We start from the raw sequence: 14,613 nt of genomic DNA on the forward strand, positions 1-14,613 counted from the left end.
CCACACCAGAGGAGATGGTGAATGCCACGGCTGACGTGTTTGCCCAGCTGAATGAAAATCGAATGGCCCTGGACTACTTGCTGGTCGAAAAAGGGCCATTCGATTTTGGCGTAGACTGCTGTACCCACATTTCTGACCCCAGCGAAAATATAACTGACCCGGCGCACCACATCTGATAGGCTGCTGCTGTCCTACATGGACAAGAGTCCCACAGGAACATGTGGAGCTGGGCAACATCCTGGCTTGGCTCATGGGGCACAGCCCTGCTACACGGTCTGATATCCCTTATTGCTGTTCTTGTGGGTATTGTAGCCCTGGTGATGGCCTTCTGTATGTGCTGCTCCCGGTTGTGTACAGCATCGTTACCCTCCTGCCACCCCCCGACCACCCCACACCAAACGTCTATTCTCCTGCTCCTCGGATGCTGCTTGGCCTGCTGTGTTTTTCCAGCACCACATTTTTCAACCCAGCTAGTACAAGTCCGCTGGAGTGACATCTCCACTCTGATACAGCGTCCGCTCTGTCAGATTCAGACACCAATGACTACCTCTCCAACACGAGATTAGAGTGGTGGAGAGGTATATGGCACAGCATTTTAGGCAGCATCCAAGGTGCAGGACAATTGACGTTTCGGGCAAAAGCCCTTCATATACCTGATGAAGGGCTTTTGCCTGAACATCAATTTTCCTGCTCCTCGGATGGGGAGGGGCCTCTTGGTTCGAGTTTGGTCAAAAGAATCGACAAATGCGGTCTATTCAAAAAGCAAGGGTCATTAGTTTATTGTATTAAGTTTATTGAATTATTGATGCAATTCTATCCAGCAACACAGAGGTTGAAGCTTCTGTGTTCCGTGGTGAAGTTGCACAATTACATTTGAAAATTACACATTATTTATATGCTTTTTAAGAAATAGTACAGCCTTAATTACAAGAAAGACCAATCACATATAATAAGGTGACATGATTGAAGACAGGCTAATCCAATGGTATTCTATGGTAAAAGATATCTTATTTATGTAAATTGTCATGCCGTATACTGGTTCAAGGTTAGTTCAAATGGTCAATTAATGTGTCAGTATTCAGCTTTTGAAAACTCTATTGTCCTCTTACCTTTGAATTTCAGCTCAGTTCTGTAAATCAGCAGTACAGGTTCACAGGCCATTTTATAGTATTCTTTTAAATCGAGAAACCATTTTGAGTAAATAAAAATCTACATAAATTCAAATTGCCTAAATTCAAATTTTAGATCCTCACTGGCAGGTGGGACTAGATTGGATTGGGATAACTGGTCGGCATGGACGGGTTGAACCGAAGCGTCTGTTTCCACGCTGTACATGTCTATGACTCTATCAAGGGTAAACGGTGTATTAGACACAGGACTCTGTCTGTACAATGTACCATACAGTATGGTACCACTGAAATGTAGCAATGTGGAGATTCCCAATGGAGCCTTGTCATTTAGCAGTGATAAGTGAATGGGCTTTCCGAACTCTCTCTACTCTCCTCAGCATTAACAACTTGGGTCAGCTTTATGATGAATGGGCCCACTCAGACATAATCCCAAGTGTAAAGCAATAAGTCAGTGTCTGATAATAACAGCTCAGTCAGGCAGTAAGATTCACTGAGGAGGGGGTGGGGACCCTGTGACAGTCAGTGTCACTGAGAGGAGGGGGTGGGGAGCCGAGAGTCCGATTGTGGACCTGAGTGGGACTGGAGCAGAAACAGGAATAGCATTTGTCTGGTAAATACTTCAGAAACTGAAGCTTGGAGCAGCTGCTGCCAAGGCGCGGTGGGGAAAGACTACTGTGTAAAGTCTGCCTGCCTAACGAAGAACAGGGGGCCCACGCAGTCATTTGGGCTCTGCTGACGCCTCAGCTAATTATATGGGCATATAATTGAAAAATGTACAGACCTGTATAAAAATGATAAATTCTGATCTCTGTATGTACATGTTTACATTTGTATGGCATGACCAACTGTACAGACCATCAAATTATTTTATGAATAAAGTATATTTTTGAAATAAAAAAAAACTTCAGAAAGTGTAAGTGTAAATTAAAAGGAAGATTTTCTGTTCTGTTAAGGTACGACTGGGGAGTCGAGGTTCATGGTTATCCCATTCCTGAAATCCGAGATGGTCCCTGTACCTTGGGTGAGTATGTACAGGAAGTGCCTCTGACTGGAGCAGTGTGAGCTTGGGCTTTGGATAGGGGAGCAGCCAGGTGGACCATGGGGCTTTCACCAGGTGGAAGAATTGTGGGTGATGCATTTCAGGATGTGGTCACCCCTCCTCCTCAACCCTCCCTCACCCCTCCCCCCCAACCTCTCCCAGCTTAAGGAAATGTCAGGACAGGGTGAATGGGCGACTGCCAGACAGAAGAAGGGGACCGACCAGGCAGGTCAAGAGGGAATTCCCCAAATGTAGGTCAATTGCAAACCAAAATGATGGTTCATTTGTGGAGCCCAGCCAGAGCCAATGCCATGGCATTGTGGGTGTTCCAGATACTCAGGTTGAGGGTGAGGGAGGAAGAAGTGTGGAAGGACGGTAGTGATCGGGGAGTCACTTGTGAGGGCATTTGAAAGCTGTGATGTATCAATGTGTTGCCTCCTGGGTGCCAGAGCCTGATGTGTCATGGAATTACTGAAAGGCACTGGGACGGGGAACAGTGGATAGCTGGAAGCTATGGTCCATGTTGGGACCAGTGACAGAGGGAGAAAGAGAAATGAGGTCCTGCAAGCAGACCTAGGGAGTTAGGTCAGAAATTGGAAGGCAGACCTTTAAAGATAGCAACCTCTGGATGTTTCTTAGTGTCATGGAGTAGAGAGTATGAGAATGGAAGGGTAGAGTAGATCAATGTGTCACTGGAGAGATGGTGCAGGAAACCAAGCTTTCAATTCTAGAGACGGTGGGCCCTGTATAAGTTGGATGGGTTAGATCTGAACAGACACAGGAGCATGCTCCGTACAGGAGTATGATATCATAGCTGTAACTGAGACTTGGCTGAAAGATAGACATGACTAGCAGCCTAACATTATTGGGCATTCAGGTGAGATAGAGAGGGGGATAGAAGAGAAAGGAGGTTTCACAATATTGATCAAAGAATCAATTATCACAGTGAGGAGGGAACGCCATCTTGGAGAGATCATCAAATGAATATAGCTTTTTACCAATTACACAAAAGGGATAAACTTGCTGTTGGGTGTATCATAGTTAGGGAGAGATCAGTGGTCAAATACGTAATCAAACTTCAGAGATTTGATTGAAGATTTCATTGCTTTCTTGTGGAATAGATGATGATCAATAATAGAGTAATGTATCCAAAAATCAAAACCTCATGCCCTGAAGCACAGCAGCATCAACTCAGGGGAGGAGGAACTGGAAAACTCAGGAGGATGTTTATGTGGAATGCACACACAGGGTGACACCAGAGTAATTTTCCCAGAAATGACAATTTGCAGGAAAGTTACTGTGGTACCACAGACCCTTGCGGCGTCTCACTACATGTACAACATGTCCAGAGGGAAGGTTATTGTCCACATGTTCAGCAACCTTTTTTGCATCAGACCAGCCATCTTTCCCCTCCATTAAATGCTTTATGTAACTTTCATTAATTGGTTTTGGATCAATTGCATAGGAGACAACAGCATTAACCCCATTGAGTCTGAAAAAGTGAAAATAATTGGGGCCAATGACACAGTGATTGTTGAAGCCACTGACAGGGTTATAGACCCGTACAGACCATTTAACCCAGTCATATTTTTTTGATAAACCATTGAGAATGTAACTTACACATTCACAGTTATTTCTTCCACTCTTTTCAGTTATCATTTTCTCAACATCTATTTTTGCCTGCTCAGCAAACTCATTGATGCACTTATCTATCATGGATTTCATTTTATTCTCTACTTTGCCCATTTTCTCATTCCACTCTCTCTTTAATGCCTCTACATCGGTCCCAGTGAGAGCGGAGTGACCCACCAGGGCAATCAGGCCAATGCAGAAGAGCTCCTTGAGACTGCAGCAGAGCCCTTCCATCAGACGCCGGTTCCTCTGGTCATATTCCATGGCAGTTTCCAGAATGGGTTTGCCAAAGATGGCAGAATGTCCCATCACTGCATCATAGAGAGTGTGAAGGTTCTGGTCACCTTTAGTCTCATTGAAGTGTGCGAGGAATTCTTCTTTCTCATTCTCCCGGAATTCCGGTGCTATGTTCAGGATGTCCATGTACTTCCTGAATTGGTTTTTCAGATTCTCCTCAATGGGGAAGAACTGATTATTGACTGTGCTTTGGTCGATAGCCTGAAGCACTTGCTGAATCTGACCTGAAATGACATCCAGCTTATTCTTGACTATCTGGAACTGCTCCTTCATATATCTCAGCTCCTCACTCTCCACATTACCCATAGCAAGTTTAACAATTGCTGCTGCTACCCCAAAGATAGCTCCTACTGCTCCAGCAGCAGAGGCGAATTTTCCTAAACTCTCAACAGCTGACATCGCATTTCTCACTGCAACCATTGCAGTTACAACCTCGGTGCTGGCTTTTGCCAGTTCCAGGGAATCTCCTGCTGTTCCTGCCATACTGATGGGCTGAGCACTGTGTTTGGATGGTTGTTTCCTTCAGTTGTCCCTGAAAAAAAGGATTAAAGTTTATTTATGACTCCACAATGTATCAGGGAGAGTGAAGACCTTAAGAACTGGGAGCACACGTAGGCCATTCAGCCCCTTGAATCTGCTCCACCTTTTAAATGATCACAGCTGATTTCATTCTCAGCCTCAACTTCACTTCCCTGCCTGCTCTCCATAACCATACAACCCATTAATAAATAAACATTTATCTGTCTCCTCCTTAAATTTACTAACGTCCCAGCATCCACTGCAGTTGGCAGGAGGGAATTCCACACAATCTTGACCCTTTGAGCAAAGTAATTCCTCCCTACCTCAGTTTTAAATCTGCTACCCCTTATCCTAAAGGTATCACCTTATATTCTAGATAGCCATGTGAGGAAATATTCTCTCTGCAGTGACTTTGTCAATTCCCTTTGTCAATCCCTTATACACCTGAGTGAAATCGCCTCTCATTCTTCTAAACTCCAGAGAGAACGGGCCTAAACTGCTCAATCTCTCTGCATGTCTGGAAACCCCTGATGTCTGGAATCAATATAGAACTCTGTGGGAAGCTCGGGAAGTGATTGCTGGGCCCTTTGCTGAGATATTTGTATCATCGATAGTCACAGGTGAGGTGCCGGAAGACTGGAGGTTGGCTAATGTGGTGCCACTGTTTAAGAAGGGTGATAAGGACAAGCCAGGGAACTATAGACCAATGAGCCCGACGTCGGTGGTGGGCAAGTTGTTGGAGGGAATCCTGAGGGACAGGATGTACATGTATTTGGAAAGGCAAGGACTGATTAGGGATAGTCAACATGGCTTTGTGTGTGGAAATCAGGTCTCACAAACTTGATTGAGTTTCTTGAAGAAATAACAAAGAAGATTGATGAGGGCAGAGGGATAGATGTGATCTATATGGACTTCAGTAAGACATTTGACAAGGTCCCCATGGGAGACTGATTAGCAAAGTTAGACCTCCTGGAATACAGGGAGAACGAGCCATTTGGATACAGAACTGGCTCTTAAGGTAGAAGGCAGAGGGTGGTGGTGGAGGGTTGTTTTTCAGACTGGAGGCCTGTGCCTAGTGGAGTGTCACAAGGATCGGTGCTGGGTCCTCTACTTTTCATCATTTATACAAATGATTTGGATGCGAGCATAAGAGGTACAGTTAGTAAGTTTGCAAATGACACCAAAATTGGAGGTATAGTGGACAGCAAAGAGGGTTACCTCAGATTACAACAGGATCTTGATGAGATGGGCCAATGGGCTAAGAAGTGGCAGATGGAGTTTAATTCAGATAAATGCGAGGTGCTGCATTTTGGGAAAGCAAATCTTAGCAGGACTTATACTCTTAATGGAGAAAGTGAGGTCTGCAGATGCTGGAGATCAAAGTTGAAACTTTATTGCTGGAACAGCACAGCAGGTCAGGCAGCATCCAGGGAACAGGAGATTCGACGTTTCGGGCACAGGCCATTCTTCAGGAATGAGCAGAGAGTGTTCAGCAGGAGAAGATAAAAGGTAGGGAGGAGGGACTTGGAGGAGGGGCGTTGGAAATTTGATAGGTGGAAAGAGGTCAAGGTGAGGGTGATAGGTCGGAGTAGGATGGAGGCGGAGAGGTCAAGAAGAAGACTGCAGGTCAGGAAGGCGGTGCCGGGCTGGAGGGATCTGGCTGAGACAAGGTGGGGGGAGGGGGGGATGAAGAAACTGGTGAAGTCCAAGTTCATCCCCTGCGGTTGGAGGGTTCCCAGTCGGAAGATAAGACGCTCCTCCTCCGACCGTCGGGTTGTTGTGGTTTGGCGGTGGATGAGTCCAATGACCTGCATATCCTCGGTGGAGTGGGAGGGGGAGTTGAAATGCTGTGCTACAGGTTGGTTGGGTTGGTTCGTCCGGGTGGCCCAGAGGTGCTCTCTGAATCGCTCCGCAAGTAGGCGGCCTGTCTCCCCAATATAGAGGAGGCCACACCGGCTGCAGCGGATGCAGTAGATGATGTGGGTGGAGGTGCAGGTGAATCTGTGGCGGATATGGAAGTTTCCTTTGGGGCCTTGGAGAGAAGTGAGGGGGGAGGTGTGGGCGCAAGTGTTCCGCCTCCATCCTACTCCGACCTATCACCCTCACCTTGACCTCTTTCCACCTATCACATTTCCAACGCCCCTCCTCCAAGTCCCTCCTCCCTACCTTTTATCTTCTCCTGCTGAACACTCTCTGCTCATTCCTGAAGAAGGGCCTGTGCCCGAAACGTCGAATCTCCTGTTCCCTGGATGCTGCCTGACCTGCTGTGCTGTTCCAGCAATAAAGTTTCAACTTATACTCTTAATGGTAAAGTCCAAGGGAGTGTTGCTGAACAAAGAGTCCTTGGAGTGCAGGTTCATAGCTCCTTGAAAGTGGAGTCGCAGGTAGATAGGATAATGAAGAAGGCGTTTGGTATGCTTTCCTTTATCGGTCAGAGTATTGAGTACAGGAATTGGGAGGTCATGTTGCAGCTGTACAGGACATTGGTTAGGCGACTGTTGGAATATTGCGTGGAATTCTGGTCTCTGTCCTATCGGAAAGATGTTGTGAAACCTGAAAAGGTTCAGAAAAGATTTACAAGGATGTTGCCATGGTTGGAGGATTTGAGCTATAGGGAGAGGCTGAACAGGCAGGGGCTGTTTTCCCTGAAGCATTGGAAGCTGAGGGGTGACCTTATAGAGGTTTATAAAATCATGAGGCACATGGATCGGAAAAATAGACAAAGTCTTTTCCCAGGGCTGGGGGAGTCCAAAGCTAGGGGGCATAGGTTTAGGGTGAGATGGGAAACATATAAAAGAGACCTAAGGGGTAACTTTTTCACTCCGAGGGTGGTACGTGTATGGAATGAGCTGCCAGAGGATGTGGTGGAGGCTGGTACAATTGCAACATTTAAAAGGCATTTGGATGGGTATATGAATAGGAAGGGTTTGGAGGGATATGGGCCGGGTGCTGGCAGGTGGGACTAGATTAGGTTGGGATATCTGGTCGGCATGGACGGGTTGGACCAAAAGATGCGTTTCCGTGCTGTACATCTCTGAATCTGCTTCCTGTTTTGAATATTGAAGTAACATTAGCTATCTATGTTTTTCTAAATGCTCTCTTATAATAGATTCTAATGTTTTGCCAATAACATATACCAAACCAATTGGCCTAGAGTTAGTTATATTTTGTCTACTTTCCTTTTTAAGTAAATGTGTTACTGTTGTTTATTTGTCTAAGTAAGGTGGACTGGCAGGAGAAAGTGAGGATTGCAGATACTGAAGATCAGAGTCGAGAGTGGTGCTGGAAAAGCACAGCTGGTCAGGCAGCATCCGAGGGGCAAAAGCCCTTCATCAGGAATGAGGCTGGGATCCTCGGAGCTGGAGGGATAAATGGGAGAAGGGGCTGGGGAGAAAGTAACTGAGAGTGCAACTGGTGATGGAGGTGGGGCTAAAGGTGATAAGTTGGAGAGGAGGGTGGAGCAGATAGGTGGAAGGAAGATTGACAGGTGGGACAGGTCATGAGGACAGCACTGAGCTGGAAAGTTGGAACTAGGGTAGAGTGGGGAGAGGGGAAATGAGGAAACTGGTAAAGTCCACATTGATGCCCTGGGATTGAAGGGTTCTGAGACGAAAGATGAGGTGTTCTTCCTCCAGGCATCGGTTGATGAGACAGTGGCGATGGAGGAGGCCCAGGACCTGTATGTCCTCGGCAGAGTGGGAGGGGGAGCTGAAATGTTGGGCCACTGGGCAGTGGTGTTGATTGGTGCGGGTGCCCCGGAGATGTTCTCTGAAGCACTCTGCAAGAAGACGTCCTGTCTCCCCGATGTAGAGGAGACGGCATTGGGAGCAACGGATACAATAAATGACATTGGTGGGTGCACAGGTGAAACTTTGATGGATGTGGAAGACTCCTTTGGGGCCTTGGATGGGGGTGAGGGTTGAGGTGTTGGTACAGGTTTTGCAATTCCTGAGGTGATGGGGAAGGTGCCAGGAGGGGAGGGTGGGTTGTTAGGGGGCATGGACCTGACCAGGTAGTCACGGAGGGAACTGTCTTTGCAGAAAGTGGTTAGGGGTAGGGAGGGAAATATATCCCTGCTGGTGGGGTCTGCTTGTCGGTGGCGGAAATGTTGGCGGATGATGCAGAGGTTGATGGGATGGAAGGTGAGGACCAAGGGGTTCTGTACTTGTTGTGGTTGGAGGGGTGGGGTTCGAGAGCAGAGGTGCGGGACATGGATGAGATCCGTTGGAGGGCATCTTCAACTACGTGGGAAGGGAAATTGCGGTCTTTAAAGATGGAGGCCATCTGGTGTATTCTGTGGTGGAACTTGTCCTTCTGGGAGCAGATGTGGCGGAGTCAGAGGAATTGGGAATACAGGATAACATTTTTGCAGGAGGCAGGGTGTGGGGAGGTGTAATCCAGGTTGCTATGGGTGTCAGTGGGTTTGTAAAAAAAAAATGTCAGTGTTGAATCGGTCCTCGTTGATGGAGATGCAGAGGTCCAGGAAGGGGAGGGAGGTGTCAGAGATAGTCCAGGTGAATTTAAGGTCAGGGTGGAGTGTATTGGTGAAGTTGATGAACTGTTCACCCTCCTCATGGGAGCACGAGGTGGCGCCAATGCAGCCATCGATGTAGCAGAGGAAGAGGTGGGGAGTGGTGCCGGTGTAACTACAGAAGATGGACTGTTTGACGTAACCAACAAAGAGGCAGGTATAGCTGGGGCCCATCCGGGTTCCCATGGCCACCCCCTGGATTTGGAGGAAATGGGAGGAGTTAAAGAAAAAGTTATTAAAGGTGAGGACCAGTTTGGAGAAATGGAGGAGAGTATTGGTGGAGGGGCCTGGAAGGGTCTGTTGGAGATGAAGAAGCAGAGGGCCTGGAGGCCATCCTTGTGGGGTATGGACGTGTATGAGGATTGCACATCCATAGTGAAGATAAAGTGCTGGGGACCAGGGAACTGAAAGTTACTGAAGAGATGGAGGATGTGGTTGGTGTCACGGATCTCGGTCAGAAGTGCCTGAACTGCAGGGTAGAGGATGGAGTCGAAGTGGGATGAGATGATTTCCGAGGGGGAGAAGCATGCAGAGACAATGGGTCAGCCGGGGTAGTTGGGCTTGTAGATCTTGGGGTACCGGTAGAACTGGGCAGTGCGGTCGTGGTGAACTATGTGTTTGGAGGCAATGGAGGGAAAATCACCGGAGGTGATGAGTGCTCGGACAGTGTGAGTGATTTTAGTCTGATGGGTCACGGTGGGGTCGCAGTCAAGGGGGAGTTAGGACGTGGTGCTGAAGAGTTGCCGTTCAGCCTCTGCAACATAGAGGTCCAGTCTCCAGACTGCCACTGCCTCGCCTTTGTTCAGAGAGGGAGAGAGTTCAGAAGCAATTTACCAGGATGTTGCTGGGAAGTGAGGGCTTGCGTTACCAGGAGAGGCTGGATAGGCCGGAGCTGCTTTCCTAGGGCAAAGGTGACTTGAGAGGTGACTTTATACAGGTTTATAAAATAATGAGGGGTCATAGATAAAGTGAATGGCAGATGTCTTTTCTGTCGAGTGGGGAATTTCAAGACTAGGCGGCATATTTTTAAGGTGAGGGAAGAAAGATATAAAAAAGATATTGGGGCAATTTATTTTAGACTCTGTGTGGTTCACATGTGGAATGAACTTCCAGAGGAAGTGGTGGATGCGGGTACAGTTACAACATGTAAAAGATATTTGGATAAATGCATGAGTAAGAAATGTTTGGAGGCAATGGTCTCTTGCTATTCTTGCTGAGTTAAAGAAGAAAGAACAAAGAAAATTTACAGCCCAGGAGCTGGCCCTTCGGCCCTCCAAGTCTGAGCCGATCCAAGTCCACTGTCTAAACCTCTCACCCAATTCCTAAGCATCTGTATCCCTCTGCTCCCCACTTACTCATGCATCTGTCCAGACACATCTTAAATGAATCTACTGTGCTTGCCTGTACCACCGCTGCTGGCAACGTGTGAGCTACTTACCACCCTCTGTGTGAGCTACTTACCACGTGTATCTTCCTTATACTGTTCACCTCTACACCCCCACACACACCCCCAAACACAAACACCCCCACACACCCAAACACAAACACCCGTTCAACCCCCACACACACACCCCCAAACACACACACGCACACACCCCCAAACACACCCACACCCCCAGACCCACACCTCCACACACACGCACCCCCAAACACAAACACCCACACCCCCAGACCCACACACCCCCACACCCCCAGACCCACACACCCCCACACCCCCAGACCCCCACACACACCCCCAAACACAAACACCCACACACCCCCACACACACCCCAAAACACAAACACCCACACACACCCCCAAACACAAACACCCACACAACCCCCCCCTCACACACACACACACACCCAAACACACACACCCCCAGACCCACACCTCCACACACCCACACACACCTCCAAACACAAACACCCACACCCCCAGACCCACACACACCCACACCCCCAGACTCCCACACACCCCTAAACACAAACATCCACACACCCCCACACACAAACACCCACACAACCACACACACCCAAACACACACACACACACCCAAACACACACACCCCCAGACCCACACCTCCACACACACACACACACCCACACACCTCCAAACACAAACACCCACACCCCCAGACCCACACACCCCCAGACCCCCACACACCCCTAAACACAAACATCCACACACCCCCACACACACCCGCCCCCACACACACACAAACTCCCACACACCCCCAAACACAAATACCCACACACCCCCACACACCTCCACACCCCCAGACCCCCCCACACACACACCCACACACACACTCACACACCCCCAGACCCACACACACCCACACCCCCAGACACCCCCACACCCACACACACCCACACCCCCTGACCCCCACACACCCACACCTCCACACACACACACCCCCAGACCCACGCACACCCACACCCACACACACCCACACCTCCACACACATCCCCAAACACAAACACCCACACACACCCACACACCTCCACACCCCCAGACCCCCCCACACACACACCCACACACACTCACACACCCCCAGACCCACACACACCCACACCCCCAGACACCCCCACACCCACACACACCCACACCCCCTGACCCCCACACACCCACACCTCCACACACACACACCCCCAGACACCCCCACACCCACACACACCCACACCCCCTGACCCCCACACACCCACACCTCCACACACACACACCCCCACACCCACACACACCCACACCCCCTGACCCCCACACACCCACACCTCCACACACACACACCCCCAGACCCACACACCCCCACAACCCCACACCCCTACATACACCCCCAAACACAAACTCCCCCACACCCCCAAACACAAACTCCCACACACCCCCACAACCCCACACCCCTACATACACCCCCAAACACAAACACCCCCACACCCCCAAACACAAACTCCCACACACCCCCACACCCCTAGACCCGCACACACCCACACCGCCAGACCCACACACATCCACACCTCCACACATACCCCCAAACACAAACACTCACACACCCCCACACACCCCCACAACCCCAGACCCACACACCCCCAGACCCACACACACCCACACCCCCAGACTCCCACACACCCACACCTCCACACACACACTCCCACACCCCCACACTCCCACACACACCCCCAAACACCCCCCCACACCCCCACACACCCCCAGACCTACACACACACCCCCACCCCCACACCCCTACACCCACACTCCCCCACTCCCAAACTCCCACACTCCCACACACACACAACCCCCACACACATCCACACACACACACACAAACTCCCACGCTCCCACACCCCCCACACACATACCCACACACACTCACACCCCCCACACCCAAACCCACACCCCCCGACCACCCACCCACACTCCCACACACCCCCACACCTCCACAGCCACACTCCACACCCACACCCCCACATACCCCACCCACACACGGACCCCCCCACACCCCTACACCCCACCCACACACACCTCCACACCCATACCCCCACTCCCACATCCTCACACACACCCCCACCCCCACACCCTCACCCCACACCCTCACCCCCACACCCCCACCCACACTCACACTCGTACCCCCACCCACATCCCCACCCACACACTCCCACCCACACCCCCACCCACACAACCACACCCACACACCCACACACACACCCACTCGCTCCCACGACCCCACACCCCCACAGCCACACTACACACCCACACCCCCACATCCCCCACCCACACCCACACACGCACACCCCCCCACACCCCTACACCCACACCCCTACACACACCCCTACACCCCCACCCCCACCCCCACACTCCCATCCACACCCACACACCCACCCACACCCACAGCCACACCCCCAGGCAGCCACACCCACACACGCACACACCCACACACCCACCCACACCCACTCCCACACACTACCACACACTCCCACACACTCACACCCCCATACACACACTCCCACACACTCACACCCCCATACACACACACACACTCACACCCCCATACACACACTCACACACACTCACACCCCCACTCCCCCACACACCCACACCCCTGCAGCCACACCCACAACCCCACACACGAACACACCCACGCCCACACCCCCACACACCCCCACACCCACACACCCAATTGCCCACCCCCACCCCTACCCACCCCACCCCTACCCCAACACTCACACCCACAGCCCCACACCCACACCCACTCCCATCCCCCCACAACCCCCACACCCACTCCAACCCCACACTCCCACACACCCACACCCCCGCGCCCCCACAACACCACTCTCACACCCACACCCCAACACCCCCACACCCCCACAACTCCTCCCATCCCATACCCACCCACACCCCCCCACACCCACTTTCACCCACACCCCCACACCCACATTCCCACACTCCCACCCCCCCACTCCCACCCACCCCCACCCACACCCACACCACAACCACCCCCTCCCGCACCCACACACCCAACCCCCACACCCCCACCCACACCCCCACCCACTCCCACACCCCCCATCCCCACACCCACACCCTCCCGCACCCACAACCCCATTCCCTGACACCCACCCACACACACACTCCCACCCACACCCCCACACCCACCCGCACCTACACCCCCACACCGCCACACCCCCACACCCACATCCCCACAGACCCCCACACCCACATCCCCACACCCACCTACACACCCACAATCTCCCGCACCCACACCTCCACCCCCTCACACCCACAACCACACCCACAACCACACCCCCACCCACACCAACACCCACACCAAACCCACACCCCCACCCACTCCCACACACACCCACCCCCACACCCACACCCACACCCACACCCTCCCGCACCCACAACCCCACACCCCCACATCCACGCACACCCACACCCCTCCCACCCACGCCCCCACACCCACACCCACACCATACCCACACCACAACCACACCACAACCACACCCTCCCGCACCCACACCCCCACCCCCTCACACCCCACCCACACCCCCACACCCGCCCACTCCCACCCCCACACCAACACCCTCCTGCACGCACAACCCCACACTCCCACACCCACCCCACACCCCCACACACACACACTCCCACCCACATCCCCACCCCCACCCAAACCCCCACACCCACACCCACCCGCACCCGCACCTACACCCCCACACCACCACACCCCCATCCCCACAGACCCCCACACCCCCACAGCGCCACAGCCCCACATCCCCACAGACCCACACCCCACAGACCCACACCCCCAGACCCACACCCTTAGACACACCCACACCCCCACACCCCTCCACACCCCCACTCCCCTCCAAACCCCCACACATCCCCAAACCAACCCCACAACCCCCACCCCTCACCCCCACACCTGCCCACAACCCCACACACCCACACCAACACCCATCCCCACACCCCCATCTCTCCCCACCTCCCCCC

At 52.0% G+C, this 14,613-nt stretch overlaps 1 protein-coding gene across 1 annotated transcript in view; it reads right to left on the bottom strand.

The window, feature by feature from the left end:
* Nucleotides 1–754: 754 nt before the first annotated feature.
* The window catches only part of LOC122546194 (uncharacterized), a 655,534-nt gene continuing 641,675 nt past the window's right edge, over nucleotides 755–14,613 (bottom strand). The window contains exon 2 of the mRNA XM_087987747.1: nucleotides 755–4,630. Coding sequence (XP_087843873.1) covers nucleotides 3,397–4,581 — 1,185 coding nt within the window. The 5' untranslated portion in view covers nucleotides 4,582–4,630 and the 3' untranslated portion in view covers nucleotides 755–3,396. The remainder of the gene's footprint in view (nucleotides 4,631–14,613) is intronic.

Source organism: Chiloscyllium plagiosum, unplaced genomic scaffold (genome assembly GCF_037043375.1).
Source record: "Chiloscyllium plagiosum isolate Xiang-an unplaced genomic scaffold, Cpla_swu_hap1 HiC_scaffold_5, whole genome shotgun sequence".
Taxonomy (NCBI): Eukaryota; Metazoa; Chordata; class Chondrichthyes; order Orectolobiformes; family Hemiscylliidae; genus Chiloscyllium; species Chiloscyllium plagiosum.